This window comes from Typha latifolia, chromosome 5 (genome assembly GCF_019914945.1).
Source record: "Typha latifolia isolate L0001 chromosome 5, TyphaL0001v2, whole genome shotgun sequence".
Classification (NCBI taxonomy): Eukaryota; Viridiplantae; Streptophyta; class Magnoliopsida; order Poales; family Typhaceae; genus Typha; species Typha latifolia.
Genome location: NC_133090.1, coordinates 15,057,525 through 15,073,816, shown reverse-complemented (window position 1 = coordinate 15,073,816; position 16,292 = coordinate 15,057,525). Strand labels below are relative to the sequence as shown.

Sequence of the window (16,292 nt, the reverse complement as noted above, 5' to 3'; positions counted from 1 at the left end):
TACTCGTTCATATATTCTTATGGCATCTCCCAATGTATATTTCTTTTATCTCTGCTACATGTACTATAAGATGCTCTTTATTTAGATGCAATCGAGCTGAGAGTAAGATGTAATTTGAGGGTTGTAATTCTAACGATGTTTCTTTCAAGGATTTACCTTCAATTCTAAGAGCTGTTGTCCAAGCCAAGCTGGAAGGACGAAAATTTTCGAATTCCCCACTTTGACTAGGTAGTATAAAAAGGTCACGGCAGCACATCCTTTATTTTTTATTGATTAGAAGCAGCACATCCTTGCACGTCCAAAAAACGTCGGTCTTTGTCTCCGTTTATTCTTTTATAACGTAATAAAGCAATAGTATATAAATCTCCACGTCCTTCTGGTACTCTTTCCAAAAATATTAGCGAACAAATATATAAGAAATCGAATAGCTACGGGAGAATATTTTTATTTTTTTATTGGAAAAGGTTAATATTTAAGAGCCAAAAAAAAAAAACCTTAAGCTGCGATATATATATATATATATTATTATTTTTTCCAAACGAGAATTTTTATTCATACGTGGCAGGTAAATCCAAAGTAATAAAAAAGGCCTTTCGCTCTCCCAATTTAGATAATCTCCCCCGCCCATCCGTTCCTCTCGGAGGCACCGATCTCAACGAGCCGAGGTGGCGATCGCGGCGCGAAGCTAGGGCGCGTGGGAGACGGCAATCCATGCCGCGATCGAAACCCGAACCCGTCGCCGTCGTCGTCGCTGCTATTATATGGGGAGTGGGTCCCACTTCCTCCATGGCGCCCGTCGCTGGCTGCGTCGTCGATCGCACCGAGTCGTCAGCACCTCGCCCGTGACGTCCCAGGAGCGCGAATTCCGGAGAGAAGAGGAAGTGGAGGAGGAATAGGAAGGAGAAGAGAGAGAAGAGGAGGAGTACATTTTCGGGTGCCTTGGGATCTCTGAGCTTAGACTTGTTGAAGTGCCGGAGCGGAGGAAGATGGCCGCGGTCGATCCGTATAAGAAGGTTCCACGATAACCCCTGGACTTGTATCTGTTACGAACTTTGAGATTGTTAGATGTCGCGTCGCTTTCTTATTTGATTCTGTCCTTTGTAACTTGTTTCTGTTAGGAAGAGATTGTTATATGTCGCGTCGCTTTCTTATTTGATTCTGTCCTTTTAGTTGGTTAGTTTTTAAATTGGATTTAAAAAAAAAAAAGAAATTTGGTTTCTTTCTTGCTTTTTAATTTGTGTAGGCATCTATGTCTCCATACCCAATTTATTCACCGTTCCATTGAATTCCCTGTCAAAATAGAATCTTGACGTTCTATTTTTCTAAGCCATTTGAGATTTCCTTTTTAATCCTCTCTATATATTTCGTTCAAAGGAACCGGAGTTCTTATTTCCGTTACTAATTTTTGTTTGTTGTGTCCTATTGGTTCTTTTTTGTCTCTATAAACAAATTTCGTTGTAGCATGGCTTTTACCATATTCTTTTGTCTAACTAGAAGACAGCTGAGACAGAATTCTTCACCGAGTATGGTGAAGCAAGCCGTTACGAGATACAGGAAGTCGTCGGCAAGGGAAGTTATGGAGTGGTTGGGGCTGCAATTGATACCCACACTAGGGAGAGAGTGGCAATTAAGAAGATTCATGATGTCTTTGAGCATGTATCTGATGCCACTCGCATTCTTCGGGAGATCAAGCTCCTAAGGCTGTTACGTCACCCGGATATTGTGGAAATCAAGCATATAATGCTTCCTCCATCGAGGAGGGAGTTCAAAGATATCTATGTTGTTTTTGAGCTGATGGAATCGGACCTTCATCAAGTTATAAAGGCAAATGATGATCTAACACCTGAGCACCACCAATTCTTTTTATACCAGCTTCTACGAGCTATGAAGTATATCCATGCAGGTGAATATCTGAAGGAATTGCTGTGATCCATTAGATTTATGATGCATGCTGCAAACATTGATCGTCTTATGTTGATTTTTCAGCAAATGTTTTCCATCGGGATTTGAAGCCGAAAAACATTCTTGCCAATGCTGATTGCAAATTGAAAGTCTGTGACTTCGGCTTGGCTCGTGTATCTTTTAATGATGCTCCTTCAGCTATTTTTTGGACAGTATGTTGATTTTTCCAAACTACTTGCACTTTTTCCATTCTGGAGCTGGTTGGAAATTACTCCTTTTTTCCCTTTGCTTTTCTTGATTTTTTTAATGTATATTTGTGATTTATTATAAACAAGAACATGCCACAATTTCTTTTTGGTAAACAAAATGTGAATTACACAATATTCTTGTTTATTAGGATTATGTGGCAACGAGGTGGTACCGTGCTCCAGAATTATGTGGCTCCTTTTTCTCCAAGGTGAGATGATTTGAGTTTCTTTTTGCATTGAGTAATATAACTTTTAAAGCTTTTCATTGTCTTGTTCCTTTAGACTTAGGCAGTAGGAATCATCTATAGTTATTTGACCTTTTCACTTTAGTACTATTAGGTACTTTGCGGTTTCTTGGATGTCCTAACTCTTGACATTAGGCACATCTGATTAGCACCTAGGATTTTGGCGGTTTCTGTTCTCATGTCTGATTTAACAGTGTCTGACGTTGTATGAGATGAAGTGTTTTCTAAACGACCAATTTTGGCAGTAATGATAAGGATATAGTGGATAGAGACCTGTCATTTTTTATGGGCTATTTATTTAGTGTCTGAACTCAGATCTGAGATAAGATGAGATTCAGGATAAATTGGATGTAAGAATGAAGATGGGATTCTTTGCAAAAAAACTAAGGAAAATAGATTATTGACAAAATATACTTGAACTTGCAAATTCTTCTCATCAATTTTACATGACCTCACAGATTATTTATAGACCAAAATTCCAACTAAACCTTTTACAAGTAGGACTAGACCCATATAGGATTAGAAGATGAAAGGAGAGGCTAAAAGGTAAAATGAGTACCTTACAACCTCTGCTTGCCAAGAGTTGGTACTTTCTAATTGCTGATAACATTTAAACCTGGTAATTTAATTTATTACATAGAATTCTTGAATGATTCATTTGGCATGCATATTATATCCGAATTTCTAACTCTGTGTGTGTTGTGCAACTATTGAACTTAGTTTAGGTTTAGTTAAATTCTTCTTTTTTACCTATATATGTAAATCTTTAATGCAATGTTGCTACTGAATTTGGCGTTTAATTTTGCAGTACACTCCTGCAATTGATATTTGGAGCATAGGATGTATATTTGCAGAGATGCTAACAGGGAAACCGTTGTTTCCTGGAAAGAACGTGGTGCATCAGTTGGATCTCATGACTGATCTTCTTGGCACTCCTTCGCAAGAGTCTATCACTAGGGTTAGCTCCATATCTCCTTCCCAATTAACTAAATCATAAAATGGAAACTTTATTGCTTTTTTACTTGTAATTTATTCGCATATTCAATTTACATTCTATCATAACATTCAATACAAATTAACTTAATTCATTATGATGCAAAGGTATGATTTTCACTCGTTCGCATGTTAAAGCTGTCCTTGTCTTTAGCTTGACATTCTTCTGGTTGTGTGAACTTATCATATGACTCTAGTTTCTAATTGTATAGACACAATGAATTCACATAGTATATTCTAATGTTCTATGATGCAATTTTTTTCATACTGTCACCTTATCTTTAAATTTTTTTTTATTTTCAGGAATAATTTAACTTAGACTTCCTGAACTATCACTATTTTTTACATACACTCCTTAAATATTTTTTACCATATATATTCCTTGATCCAAAAAGTTTTTTGTTTTAGAGATCCGTATAATTTTTTTTCTTAGTTTAAGGAGGTGTATATGGATATTTTTCTTAGTTTAAGTGGTATATTTGGGTAATAAAAAAGTTTATGGAGTGTATGCATAAAACAGTAACAATTCAGGGAATCTAAGTGAAATTGCCTCTTATTTTTATGACAGGAACTTAGAGAAGATGTTAAAAGCAGCATTACTACCAATAGCAAATCTTAATCAGCCAAATTGAGAAGGCTATATGGAACTATGCTCAATTTGGTTGTTTTGCTTATTTCTGCATTAGAGATGGAAAAAACTCCATACATCAATTATAATCTTTCTTCTTTGTAAAGGTTCTTTCTATGTCTAGAGAAATTTATGAAGTTTTACTTAGTTGTTAGGCACTTATGCCTGGCCTACCCAGTATTGAGCTCAGCTGGTGGAGGGGTAGACCTTACCTGTGGGCCTGTGGCACAACTAGACCTGAGTTTGATCAGGCCTGTAACACTGACCCAGGTCTGAACTGGAATCCTGGCCACCTCCAGTGCTTGCTTTGGTCAGGTCAGACCAGAGCAGGCCAGCCCAACCCCATGCCTCAAAAATATTTCCTTCTCTTTTTAATAGATTTTACAGACTGATGGATACAATAAAGCAAACTGGGTTTCAATAGAAGGGAGAGGGAGAAGGGAACAGGAGGAATGGTAAGAGAGAACTGAGAAAGTATGGCTTCCTCTACAGAGAAGAGAAGGGAAGATGAAAGTATTAGGGATGAAAGAGAAGGGAGAGGGCAGCATGCAATTGGGAGAATAATTCAGAGAAACTACCAAGGGAGGAATGAATTTGAATAATTCTGCATCCTATGTTGTTCTTTCAGTTCTTCTCAAATTAATTTAAGTACTTTTTCTAATATTCTGTCAGTTTGTGTTTGATCTATTATGTGTTTCTTACTGTCATTTTTCTTACTACCTGCAGATTCGAAATGAGAAAGCTAGAAGATATTTAATTAATATGCGGAAAAAACCACCTGTTCCATTTTCTCAGAAATTTCCTGGTGCAGATCCTTTAGCTCTCCGTTTACTTCAGCGCCTTCTTGCCTTTGATCCCAAAGATCGGCCAACCGCTGAAGAGATAGGATTCAGTAACCATAATCGTTTTTTGAACATGAAAAGCAAAAAATTTAAAATTCTGAAAGTATCAGTGGTCACAATTGTCTTTCTTGATAATCTTGTTTTTCTTTTCTTCAGGCTCTGGCGGATCCATACTTTCATGGGTTGGCGAATGTTGACCGTGAACCTTCAACACAACCCATCTCAAAACTTGAATTTGAATTTGAGAGAAGGAAATTGACAAAAGATGATGTGCGCGAGTTAATTTATCGAGAGGTACAACTGCATAACTGCTGCAATGCTTATCTTTTTTTTTACCTTGTACTTTTCTCATGGTTGATTTTTCTCCAAGCAAGCAGATTCTGGAGTATCATCCTCAAATGCTGCAGGAGTACCTATGTGGTGCAGATCAGATGAGCTTCATGTACCCTAGGTGAGATTATTGAATACTTTCAGACACATGCATACTTTAAGAACATCACCATAATGGACTATGGAGTGTTCTACACTTGGTATACCTCATTCTATCAGTTGGTTGATGATTATGGCTAATCCTTTTGGAAATTTATTTGGAGGGTGTAGGAATGGCAAATGATTATGCCTATCTAACAATTTGAAGTGTTTCAACTCTTTCCCTAGCTAGAACATGCTTCAAAGTTGAAAAGACCCTAACAAGATAGCTGCATTAGGCTTTCCCTAAGAGAAAAGAAGATAATACTCCATTATCTATAGGAAAGTTTGGGTTGAGATGCCTTCTTTCTCTTTAGATGAGATGAACTAAGAGAAAGAAAGCAAGAAGGACTAAGCATTGAAATTAGAAAGCAACCATAAATCAAACTAAACATAACCTAAGTCCGCTTGTCATTTTACTTGTGAACAGGCACTGCATATCCTTGGTGCAATAATAGTTGAAGAACACATACTTGATGGAATTTCTTCACATGTTTCTCCCAAGCTAAAGCAACTTAACTGCTCATTTAATTTCTTTCTACCACTACAAATTTTCTGAACTAGCAGAACTTATTTCCTGAAGTTGCAATGAGTTTCTGGACAGGAAAAATCATGGCAAGAAAAGAGGAAATGTCCTGTTCTTTAATTTTCCTATTTATGTTTGGAATAGCTCAGAGTATGAGTTAAGAACAGATGGATATATATCTGGAGCACAGACTAAGATTGTTCACAATGTCAAGGCATGAAAAAACCAGATCACAGTAAACCACTGTTTTTAGATGGACAGTTGCTCACTCTAGGTCCATCTTGGCTTCATCATTGACTGTGTAAATGCTTTTCTTTGGACCTATGTTGCTTTCGCTTTTGGGTTATACAGCCAATAAGTTGAAACATATCTTAAAACTTTTAAAAGACCTAGTTAGTTGGATAGCCATTTATCTAACTTGGGTTTTTTTTTGTCTATAGTGGAGTGGATCGTTTTAAACGACAATTTGCTCATCTTGAAGAACATCACAGCAAGGGTGAAAAAAGCACTCCGATGTTGCGGCAACATGCCTCGTTGCCCAGGTAATTATATTCTATCACAAGATACTTGTGTGGATGGTGCCAATTTCATTTTACTTTCCTCTCTCCTGTTTAACAGTGACAGTTAAGACTTGGAGGCCATTTATGGTTCATATCATTTAAATGTAACTTACGGTTTCTTGCTCTTTTCAGGGAGAGGGTATCTACCAATAAGAATGAAACCGCTAATGGCAATGATGACTTTGAAAAGCGAACCACAGATTCTGTCGCTTGCACTGTCCTTCAAAGTCCTACAAGGTTACAGCAAGGTGAACGATCAGACCATGCATCCGTGACAGATGGTCTTAGCAAGCCAAACTACAGTGCACGTAGCTTGCTGAAGAGTGCTAGCATCAGCGCTTCTAAGTGTATAGTTGTTAAGGGAAGAAGAGACAAAGAAGTAAGTTCTTGACATTATACTTGCATGTCTTTTGGTCAATCCCCTTGAAGCAAAATATGAGCCTTTTGATTTTACTTACTGTTAGGCGCTGACTGTTAATTTAAAGATGGTTTAGCATTGTGAGTGAACCAAAAAGAAAATAATAAACGAGCTGTTCACAAACATGATAGCTTGGCTTATTAACAACGTGGGTCTCCCTTGCTAACTAGATAAACCAAGCTCAGACCTCATGTCGAGGCCCTATCTGTGAGCAAAACAAGCCTGGTCAGAGCTTGCTTAAAGGAGAATAAATCCAAACTTGCTGACCTTGTTATCAAAGCTCAGTAAGCTCATTGTAGTAGTAAGAATATACCTCATGAGTTCAAGCTCATGCTAAGTCTGCCCTTTACAGCTCTTGGACTACCACATAGTAGCAGTTCATTTTTTGTCCTTAGCATTGCTTGAACTAGCTAAAGGGATCGAAGAGCACATTCGTGAAAGGAACGGGAAACACTTGATTAAGATAGTTGGGTCGTTTATATTCTGGTTCAAATACTTTTACTTGCTTGCTCAAATTCTTGGCAATTTCAATTTACCATTCTGTTATGAGTGGCCTTTTCCAGTAACTGCTGGTAAGGGAATACACCTGTCACAGTGTCCTGTGAACCAGCTGTTGCCATTTACAAGAGCATAAACTGGAGTTGCATGGTTTCCAATGTAACTGTCAGCAGATATTCTACGGGCAAAAGATAAGTTAATTCTAAGACCAACTTTGGTCGGGAAACCTCTCCCCAGATTTCCTTAGTAGACCAACTTTGGTCGGGAAACCTCTCCCCAGATTTCCTTAGTATAAAATATATTAACTAATTGATAATGTGAATTATATTCTGCACTTTCAGGAGGAACGCATTTCTGAGAAAGATGAGGGGGTTGATGAGCTCTCTCAGAAAGTAGCTGAATTATATGCTTCATAGCATGAAGGCCTGGAAATTTTCTTTTTTAGATCATTATGAATGGGTAAAGGATTTGGATGTTAGCCCCCAAAATGTTACCAATATTTCCTTATTCATATTTGCCTCATTGAAGCTAAAATTCTTTCAAGAAGTTACCAATACTTTTAGCCACTTTATTCTCTGATGGCATCATTCAGCTCCTTTGTATCAATTTCCTTTTTCTTTTTTGAGAGAGAATTGTGAAGACATTATTCCTGGAGGTAGTGGATGGATGTCTCTGCTGCTGTTGGCGTACGTAACCCAGCTTTGAGTAGGTACCCCCGCATCCTTTTTGTGAAATGCAATCTAATCTATGTTCTTATAAATGTTGGGTGGATGTTCAATTTTCCATGATCTAAAAGTTTTAAACACGCTTAATTGCAGAAAAAGTAAGTCATCTAACCATTATTTTGTTGATCTCTTATTCGTATAATATCCCTCGATAGTTTTTGAAACATCTCTATGTTTTAAAATGAGAACTGCCAGATTCGTGGCAAGACTTCACGGCATGTTTCATCTGGCAACTTCAAAAACTCCTTGGTCTCATGTCCTTTGGGGCCAAGAATCGATGTCTAGATTTATTTTTCATGTTGTACTCTACTACCAACTGCTTAAATCGCCGCAAAGTTCATGAATAGGCTCACGGCAAGAAAATGTGCATGGATGTTCGTGAACTAATTTTTTTATGGACATAATTAAATTACATAATTAGGTCAATTTTTTTATGAATCATAAATTATATAATATATGGATCCTAATTACATCAACTCGGCACCAATTACATGAATTATGATTTGGATCTAAAAACTACAAAAAAAAGACCGACGGTTCTAACCTTATAATTAATTAGAAATCAAGATGACTTAAAACTGGCCCTTGAATCCTTAACCACAGGCGCATTTTAGCCTTCTTCCTCGTTCCCGAATGATCTCGTACATAGGACAAACCGCATGTCCGGAACCACAATTCTAACGCTGCCGTTGTTCTATCTCGTTCTTATTTCCTTCACCTCCCACACTCTTATCCTCCGCTCTCCCTCTTCGCTCTCTGTTCTACGCTGCATCGCTAGGAATGGAGATCGCAGCGCGATCTGTTACTGGTGAGTCCCTTCTACTTCTAAGCTAATATGTTGGATTTCTCTACGGTCTTCTGGTGATTTCATTCAATGAAAACTAAACCTTGGTAAGTTTAGTAAACCCTAGGTTGTGGATTGAAGAATCATAGCATATATTTCCTCTCGTTGTAGCTCCACGAACTCCTTTCACGCTTTGTCTATGATTTGGTTTGTTTGTCCCTTTTGATTCGTTTCGGTGTTTCGTCAAAACTAGAAGTGGTGTAAGATTTTATCGTCTCAGATTGGCATTTATTTTTATCGCGTTCTTTTTCCCTTTTTTTCCTCTTTTCACTTGATAGTGTAATCTGGTATTTCCTCTATTTTACGGTATTTATTGAAATTAGCTAACAGTGCCTGGAAGTGAGTGGCCTAATAAAAGTAGATAATATGGCAATAATTATGTTTGTATTGTTAATTGCATCTTTACATTATTATTATTTTTCTCAAGGGTCGTAATTTAGGTTTTGTCTTCATGGTTTGGCAGAGCAACTCATGCATAAAAACCGTTTGCAAGAGTACACTCAAAGATCATGCATTCCCATGCCAATTTATCAAACTGTTAATGAAGGGCATCCCCATGCACCAAAATTCAGATCTACTGTTCTGGTTGACGGTGAGACGTTCCAATCACCTCGAACATTTGCTCATCGAAAAGAAGCCGAACAAGATGTGGCAAAACTTGCTCTTGAGGCTATTTCTAGGAAGACAATGGATAAAAGCATCCTCCAAATTCTCCAGGTATATTGCATTGCTATCATGTGGTTTATTAAAGTTTTTCTGGGGATAGACTAGCTGGTTTAGTATTTATATTGACATACGGTAGATAGTCAATGGATTCTTAAATAGTATGTAAATGGTTACAGAAATATTTTGGAATCATACTTTTTTGTACTGTCTTCTAGGATACAACATTTTGCAAGTCTATTCTCAATGAGCATGCTGTCAAGGTGAATATAAGCAAACCAACGTACTCAACTTCTCAATCGGAAGGGTTACTTCCCATATTTGTATCATCTGTAACATTTGATGGAAAAACTTATATGGGTGATGCTGGAAGGAACAAGAAAGAAGCTGAACAGAGGGCGGCACGTGTTGTTATTAAGTCCATTTTAGGTTCGTTTTTGTTGTGTTTAATTAGAAGATATGGATATTTAGAACATTTGTTATGAAATCAGAATAAACTTAAATTGACGTGTTGTAATAATCTTGCAGAAAGCTCCAATACAAGGACAGTCATGTCTCAGATTATAAAATCAAAAGAAAGGTTGTATCTTGCGACCCACACAAATAGTGTCTCCACCACACTGGAGAGCAGAAATTTGGCATTAGATGTGCCTGTGGGGAACGAAGCGAGCAGCTTCCCTGTTAAGGCAGTTCAAGATACTCAAGAAACTGCTGAGTTACCTTGTGTTGCACTGCAATCCCTTCCAGCACAACTTGCAGGGATGCAAACAGTTTCTTCTGAACCTAAGAAATCAGAGGAAGAATGTTCAGGTGACCATAATATTCAGGCAACTGTAGACATGCCACTTCCAAATCTTGCTCAGGGCAATTTAATAGCAGCAACATTCCAGTCATCTGATGAGTTTTGTCATGCACAAAAAGATCAAGTTAAAGATGTAGCAGTGCTGGTTGGGCCATCTATTCAACCTGTTAGCTCCAGTAACTCCAAAAAGCGCTCAAAGAAGAAGCAGAAAGGAGCATCTCAATTAAAGCAAGCACGAACTGGTCTGTAGAATGGTTTCTGTCAGTTATCATTGTTGCATTCTTTTGGTTCTGTCATATATATGTTTAAGTACATATACATTTTCTAACATATGTACATATATATATTTCCAAGTAACAGATTAATCCATGCATATCAGCTGACTTACATAGTTTCATACATGTATGTATATGTATGAATGTTATGCGTGTCTGTGTTGAGTTCTTAATCCAAACTTGTTAATAGGCAATTACATAGTTCTTTTAAGAAGTACATCTTCTATATCCTCATTTTACAGGGAGGAAACGGATCCTTGAAGAAAACCTTTATACTTCCTCCAGTCCCCTGTGAAAATATTTTTCATTTTGTGAAAAGTAGTTCAGCTCCTCATATCAATTTTATGTTGACAGATTTACGACATTTTGTGTGAGGTGAATGTGATTTGTTATGAACTGAAATTTTGTAGTTCAATGTGTCATTCAACTTAAATTTTCTAGGTGACCCCACAGTACATTGCTTTATTAAATTCTCAAAGACGCAATTAAATATGGCATAGTTGATTAATTTCAGCACCAGCTTTTTTTTCTCCAAAAAGCTTGGAAGGAAGCATATTTGTTTATCATTTCATCTATGTACAAATAGTTTCTTCCTCACTAGTCTTTACACTCTTGAAATAGTGATCCAAATATTTGTACAAAAATAGGAAAGAAACTTAAGAAAAGTTGTCTCTAATAAGCTGGTAAATAGTAATATATCCTGAAGTTTAAGGCAGTTGAGAAGAGGACAACTTTTTATTCAATTGCTTTTGACATTTTCTTATTGCGAGGATTAAAAATGAAATTTTGAAACTTTGAAAATTTTTATAGATAAGCTTGGAGAGCCCTAATAAGAAGCTCTCCAGTAAAACTCCCTGACAGGTATGCAGGTGAGCAGGTGACTACTAGGACCTCACTGACTGTAGCCCTGAAGTGAGATACCTTGGAGGAGCTATTCTTGGATATATGTATATATGCCCCCCATTTTTTATGTGGCATCCTCATTTCCTTTCTTTTCCAGAATATATCTAGGGATCTATTGTGATCTCAGAAAGAAATAATATGGCCAAAATCACCTTGTGCTACTCAGCTCAACTCTGATTTGCATCAGACAGTAATTTAAAGTTTGCTTCTAAAAGTAGAAAATTCTATCATATTTATAAATAAGTTGGTATCATTGTCAATTTAGGTTGGATTTACTGATGGACTATAGATCATTCTTACTAGAAAGCATATTGGTTTTCTTGATGTATAGATTATGTATATCTTTCCTCTTTTTGAATGGGCAGCGTGATCCTTTTTCTTTCTTTTTCGCTTTACTGGTTCTTCTTTTGATTTCTTATTCTTTACTGATCTCTGGTTCACTTGGTGTAGTGTTGAGGTCAATGAGAGCTTAAGAACCTTGTAGAATTTTCTTTTCCTATTTGAGCTATACAGCCTTTTGAGGAAAAGAAGCTCTTGGGTCTTTTCTGGAATTGCCTCAGTTGTGCATGAAGTGTTCAGGAACTTCCATGCAGGTTCAAACAGATTTAGCTGTATGTCTATGGAGAAACAGCGGTGAGCGTACTGCCAGAGAGATGAATATTATTAGGATGTCATGATTTATCTTATCTTGTTTACTTTAGCAAGGCCATGGTAAGTATATGGAAATGGTTTTCATTTGGTTTAACCAGTGAACGAGACAGTAGCCTATAGGAGTTGGACATTAAAGCTTATAGAAGAGTTTGGTCTACATAAAAGTACTGGAAGCCAATCTGATACCATCATCATTGACATTTGAGTGGTCGTATACTTTGCTGCTGGTTTGATTTTCATTTAGGAGGTCAAAATGGTTTATTTCATATGGTTCAAAACAAATTAAAATGACGGAAACTTTAATTTGGAGCCTTGTAGAATTTGTCTTTGTGCTTTCCACTACTGATTGTGTTTCTTTTACTCGGAACTTACATAGTACTTCTTTCTATCTGATTTTGAGAAAATATCATTGGAATAAGATTGTTTATAAACAAATATTTTCAAATCTAGTTTTAGGTTCTTGAATTGGATTTATTTACTTTTCTTTGCACGGCAAGATCTTGTTGGCATCATACGTTCTTGTTTCTTCTTTATAGTGTACCTTTTCTTTTTCCCCTCTCAGATGTTCCCGTGCTGTCTGCCTTACCTGTTATCAACCCATTGCATGGTCAAGATATGCTGTTGGAACAGAGCTAGTCCTCGCAATTTCTCCAGCACTGTTTTAGGAGTTGAGTGATTGTCCCGGATGCCCCTCTGAAACTTCTCCTTTCCTTCTATTTTCTTGAGAAAATTACTTTTGACGTACATTGACAAGTCTTACTTTATTTAAAGCAAAGCAGGGAGTGACAATTTTATTGCCATCGTCAGGTAGCTTCTGGAAACTTCCTGTTTAGCGCTGTTCTACATAATGCTGCTGGAGAAAGTTTGGAGCATACGCCGACATATTGAAGCACACTATTCACGTTAGCTAGTGGGTTCGTGTGACTCGCTGATACTAAGTTTGCTTAAATGTATCGATTGCTTCTTGTTGAGATGATCGAGACTGTTGTTTGACTTAGCTTTACTTACCTTGTATAACTAGCTATTCAGACTGTCTTTGCCCCCATGCATCTCAGTTTAACTGATCGTCCGGCGTATCGTATCGAAAGCTATGTTGGATTTACAGCTCTTTTTATTCAAGAAAGGAAGAAAGAAAGAAAGAAAGCTATGTTGGTAGTACAGAGACTCAAGTAATGTCTTTTTGCTTTCCATTGCTGTATTATGGTACTGCAGCCTGCGTTACTGGGACAGCATTACAGGTTGGTTACTCTCACCCACACCAAAGTTGAGATCTATAAGCTGAGTTATTCTTCCTTGCAGATCAAGTAGCAAGTGTCAGACAAGTGGTGCACAATTTTATGCACAAATTAAATCTAGCATGCATATCACATGTTGCCTTTGCATAGATAGACTACCGAAAATTAGTTCTGTAAGGATAGTTTAAATTAAGTAAACGGTAACATGAGCTACACTAATAAGGGCTATAATTATATGCAATATGTTATATGCTCTCTTAACTTTTCTTTAATTTCTTCTCAAAGAAAAAAGAATTCCTTAAAGGCAGATCGAAGGACTACAGCAGAAAGGGCTAGATATTTTGCCAGAAAAGAAAGCGTTAAATAGAAAACCTGCAGGGTATCTTTACCGCAGAGAAAAGTAGCAGCGAGGTAACTTTTGTACCGATATAGTGTGCCTGTATGTCAAAATACAGGCTACAACAATCTAGCAAAAGTTTAATAGAAATGTATAATTATCAACAATATGTGTAAAATATACAGTTTATACCCTGCTTTAATAGGATATTTCAATTAGAATGTCTGAAGCAAACAATACGGATCTCGAGAAAACACGACCGAGTTACAGCCGTGGAGATTGATCAAATAGAGCCACATACTCAGTGCAGTTACCGCTAACGTATCCATGAAAGTAATCTTCTTCCATCAATAATATTATGAACAAGGTTCACATCCATATGACTTTGAATATGATGAAATAGGAGTTCGATAGTTTCCCACCTTAGCCGCTACCATCGAGTTGTCCATGGGAAAGAAGGTGCGCCATGTATTTCTGGGAAAAAGATGGTGCTTAAACATTCATTTTAGAAAATTTATTGCTTATTTTGCTTCATGCACAATATCCAATAAGCACACAGTAATAAATGGCCATTTTGAGGAACTTTACAAGCATGTGTCCCCAACAAGTGCCTACACGATGCTCTACTACAACATGGAATGCTTTTATTCATAGTTTTAATGATTCCTCTAGCATACATGGACATAGAGGAGAAATGTTAGTATCATCCAACTTCCAGATGTTTATTGGTGCAATGGCAGAAAAGGACTAGTATTGTAAAAGAATGATTAATATGAACATTTTTTTCACTCATTTAGATAGATGGAAACGGCTAGCCAAAACTTTTCAGACCTCTAGCTAGCATAGTAGCATAAACTTGCCCAATGTGGGCACACACATAACACTAGGAACTGGTAAAAAAGTAAGGTTTAAGGAATAGGGAAAATGAAGTGAGAAGCGGCTGTAGTTAGTTACAAGGAAATGCACAGCATCCAAGTTGTAGGCAGACATACTCTACACAAGACACAAATAAGAACACATTGAACATGGTAGAATTTAGAAATGTATAAAGTGTAACAAGAAAAATGGGATAAAAGGATTAAGAGAGAAAAAAACAGAGAACTTTGAAATATACTTAAGTTTATATTAGGACATTGCAACATAATAAATACCGCCTTGAATTTCTAAGAGAACTTTTGCAACAATTTATGTTCTTCTCAAGAAATAAGTAACAAGAAAAACAAGAGCTATATCTACATATAATGTTCAATACCTAATTGTTCAAATAGCTACTCATTTATTTTGCATGCTTAACCCATTTATATCTACCAACAGTGCGAGGCTATATTAAAATCACCCATGTACTCGTTATTTGGCCAGATTACGCTTATACCAAATGCAGATGCGTTCTATTCAAGGAGTCGAGGTAATGCCTCAGCTTATGCAGTTGCATCCAACGTTTTCCAGAATGCTGATTAGGGAAGTGCATTTTACAAGGTCTTTTCACCTACATTTTTTACTGCTAATTCATATACTTCTTTCTTTTTTTCCCCATGTGTAGTCATGGTAAAATTCCTGAAATTTGTTGAATGGTACAACTAATTTCAAGATCCTAGCACAAAAATCTTAATGATCTCCAAATAGCAATCGATATGAAACATCGTTTTCCTTGAGAAAGATGACAATTAAGAAACCATGAAGCAGAATTGTTACTCACAGCATGATAAGCATACGGAGGTTTGCCTTGGCGCTCAAAATGCTTTGCCATGACAGAGAACTCTATCGGACCCCATTCCTCTTCTTCAAAGCAATACCCCAGGGCCGCCTTGTACATCTGCCAGATTCACAATTATACACTTAAGCACAAACCCTTCGTACTTATTCTTCTACTACTTGAAAGTTAACTTAGGCATTTCAACAAACAGTTTTCGGACATGAAACAAGCAAGAAAAAAACAACACTAAATTCTCAAAATTCCCTTCCTTAACAAAGAAATTAATCAAACCTTCGCGGTGTCCGTAAGCAGCTCGATCCCGGCCGGGTAAGCAGCGTAGTACTGATCGGCCCTCGAAAACCCAGCTCTCGTCCTGGAATAAAGGCCAAGAAAGAGAGATAACAAATTGATGCTAAACTAGTAGAAATTTCGAGCAGGTTCTGGAAGAAATGGCTACGAACGTGTTGCTGGTGTAGGCGTAGGTGATGAGGGTGACAAAGCCGTAGAAGCCGGCGTAGGAGACCATCCTTCGAAACTTTTGGATCTTTAAAATCGCCTTCCATTGCTCGTACAGCTCCATCTCACCGCTACGACTCGTCTCTCGGTCGGTGTTTGCCGACCGATATATGATTCGTACCACGATATATCGCGCGCCGTTACGAGACGAGACTTAACAAGAGTCTAACCCAAAGTAAAATAGGCCCTTTTTTTTCCTCCTCCTTTTCGGATACAAAGCTAACGGACTGGGGTAGGCCTATTTTTTTTAATAGTGTATCTGTGTATACAGTATGGCAAATAATTGCCAAAACTAGCATGGACCTTTTTTTTAATCAAAA

The 16,292-nt window shown here is 37.3% G+C and overlaps 3 protein-coding genes across 6 annotated transcripts; 2 read left to right on the top strand and 1 right to left on the bottom strand.

The window, feature by feature from the left end:
* Nucleotides 1-845: 845 nt before the first annotated feature.
* LOC140788729 (mitogen-activated protein kinase 9-like) lies at nt 846-7,862 on the top strand. 2 transcript variants are annotated; one of them, XM_073138135.1, is made up of 11 exons: nt 846-1,013; nt 1,498-1,903; nt 1,987-2,114; nt 2,300-2,359; nt 3,204-3,353; nt 4,743-4,898; nt 5,015-5,152; nt 5,236-5,309; nt 6,293-6,394; nt 6,545-6,791; nt 7,670-7,862. In XM_073138135.1, the coding sequence occupies exons 1-11, from the start codon at nt 987-989 to the stop codon at nt 7,742-7,744; spliced, it is 1,563 nt and encodes a 520-aa protein (XP_072994236.1). In that variant the 5' UTR covers nt 846-986; the 3' UTR covers nt 7,745-7,862. The 2 variants fall into 2 exon arrangements, with proteins under 2 accessions (XP_072994236.1, XP_072994235.1); XM_073138134.1 differs by having other exon boundaries at nt 1,495-1,903.
* A 696-nt stretch (nt 7,863-8,558) lies between these two features.
* On the top strand, nt 8,559-13,351 carry LOC140788725 (uncharacterized). Of its 3 annotated transcripts, none has more exons than XM_073138129.1 (6): nt 8,559-8,861; nt 9,361-9,614; nt 9,779-9,989; nt 10,089-10,604; nt 12,754-12,858; nt 12,999-13,351. In XM_073138129.1, exons 1-5 carry the CDS (start codon nt 8,834-8,836, stop codon nt 12,825-12,827), a joined length of 1,083 nt encoding a protein of 360 aa, XP_072994230.1. In that variant the 5' UTR covers nt 8,559-8,833; the 3' UTR covers nt 12,828-12,858; nt 12,999-13,351. The 3 variants fall into 3 exon arrangements, 2 of the variants coding, with proteins under 2 accessions (XP_072994230.1, XP_072994231.1); XR_012109081.1 differs by lacking the exon at nt 12,999-13,351 and adding an exon at nt 11,991-12,173 and having other exon boundaries at nt 8,662-8,861; nt 12,754-12,992; XM_073138130.1 differs by lacking the exon at nt 12,754-12,858 and having other exon boundaries at nt 8,662-8,861.
* A 414-nt stretch (nt 13,352-13,765) lies between these two features.
* LOC140788727 (uncharacterized) lies at nt 13,766-16,163 on the bottom strand. The gene is made up of 4 exons (XM_073138132.1): nt 15,918-16,163; nt 15,748-15,829; nt 15,460-15,576; nt 13,766-14,237 (listed from the first exon to the last, which is right to left on the bottom strand). Exons 1-4 carry the CDS (start codon nt 16,034-16,036, stop codon nt 14,187-14,189), a joined length of 369 nt encoding a protein of 122 aa, XP_072994233.1. The 5' UTR covers nt 16,037-16,163; the 3' UTR covers nt 13,766-14,186.
* Nucleotides 16,164-16,292: the final 129 nt, after the last annotated feature.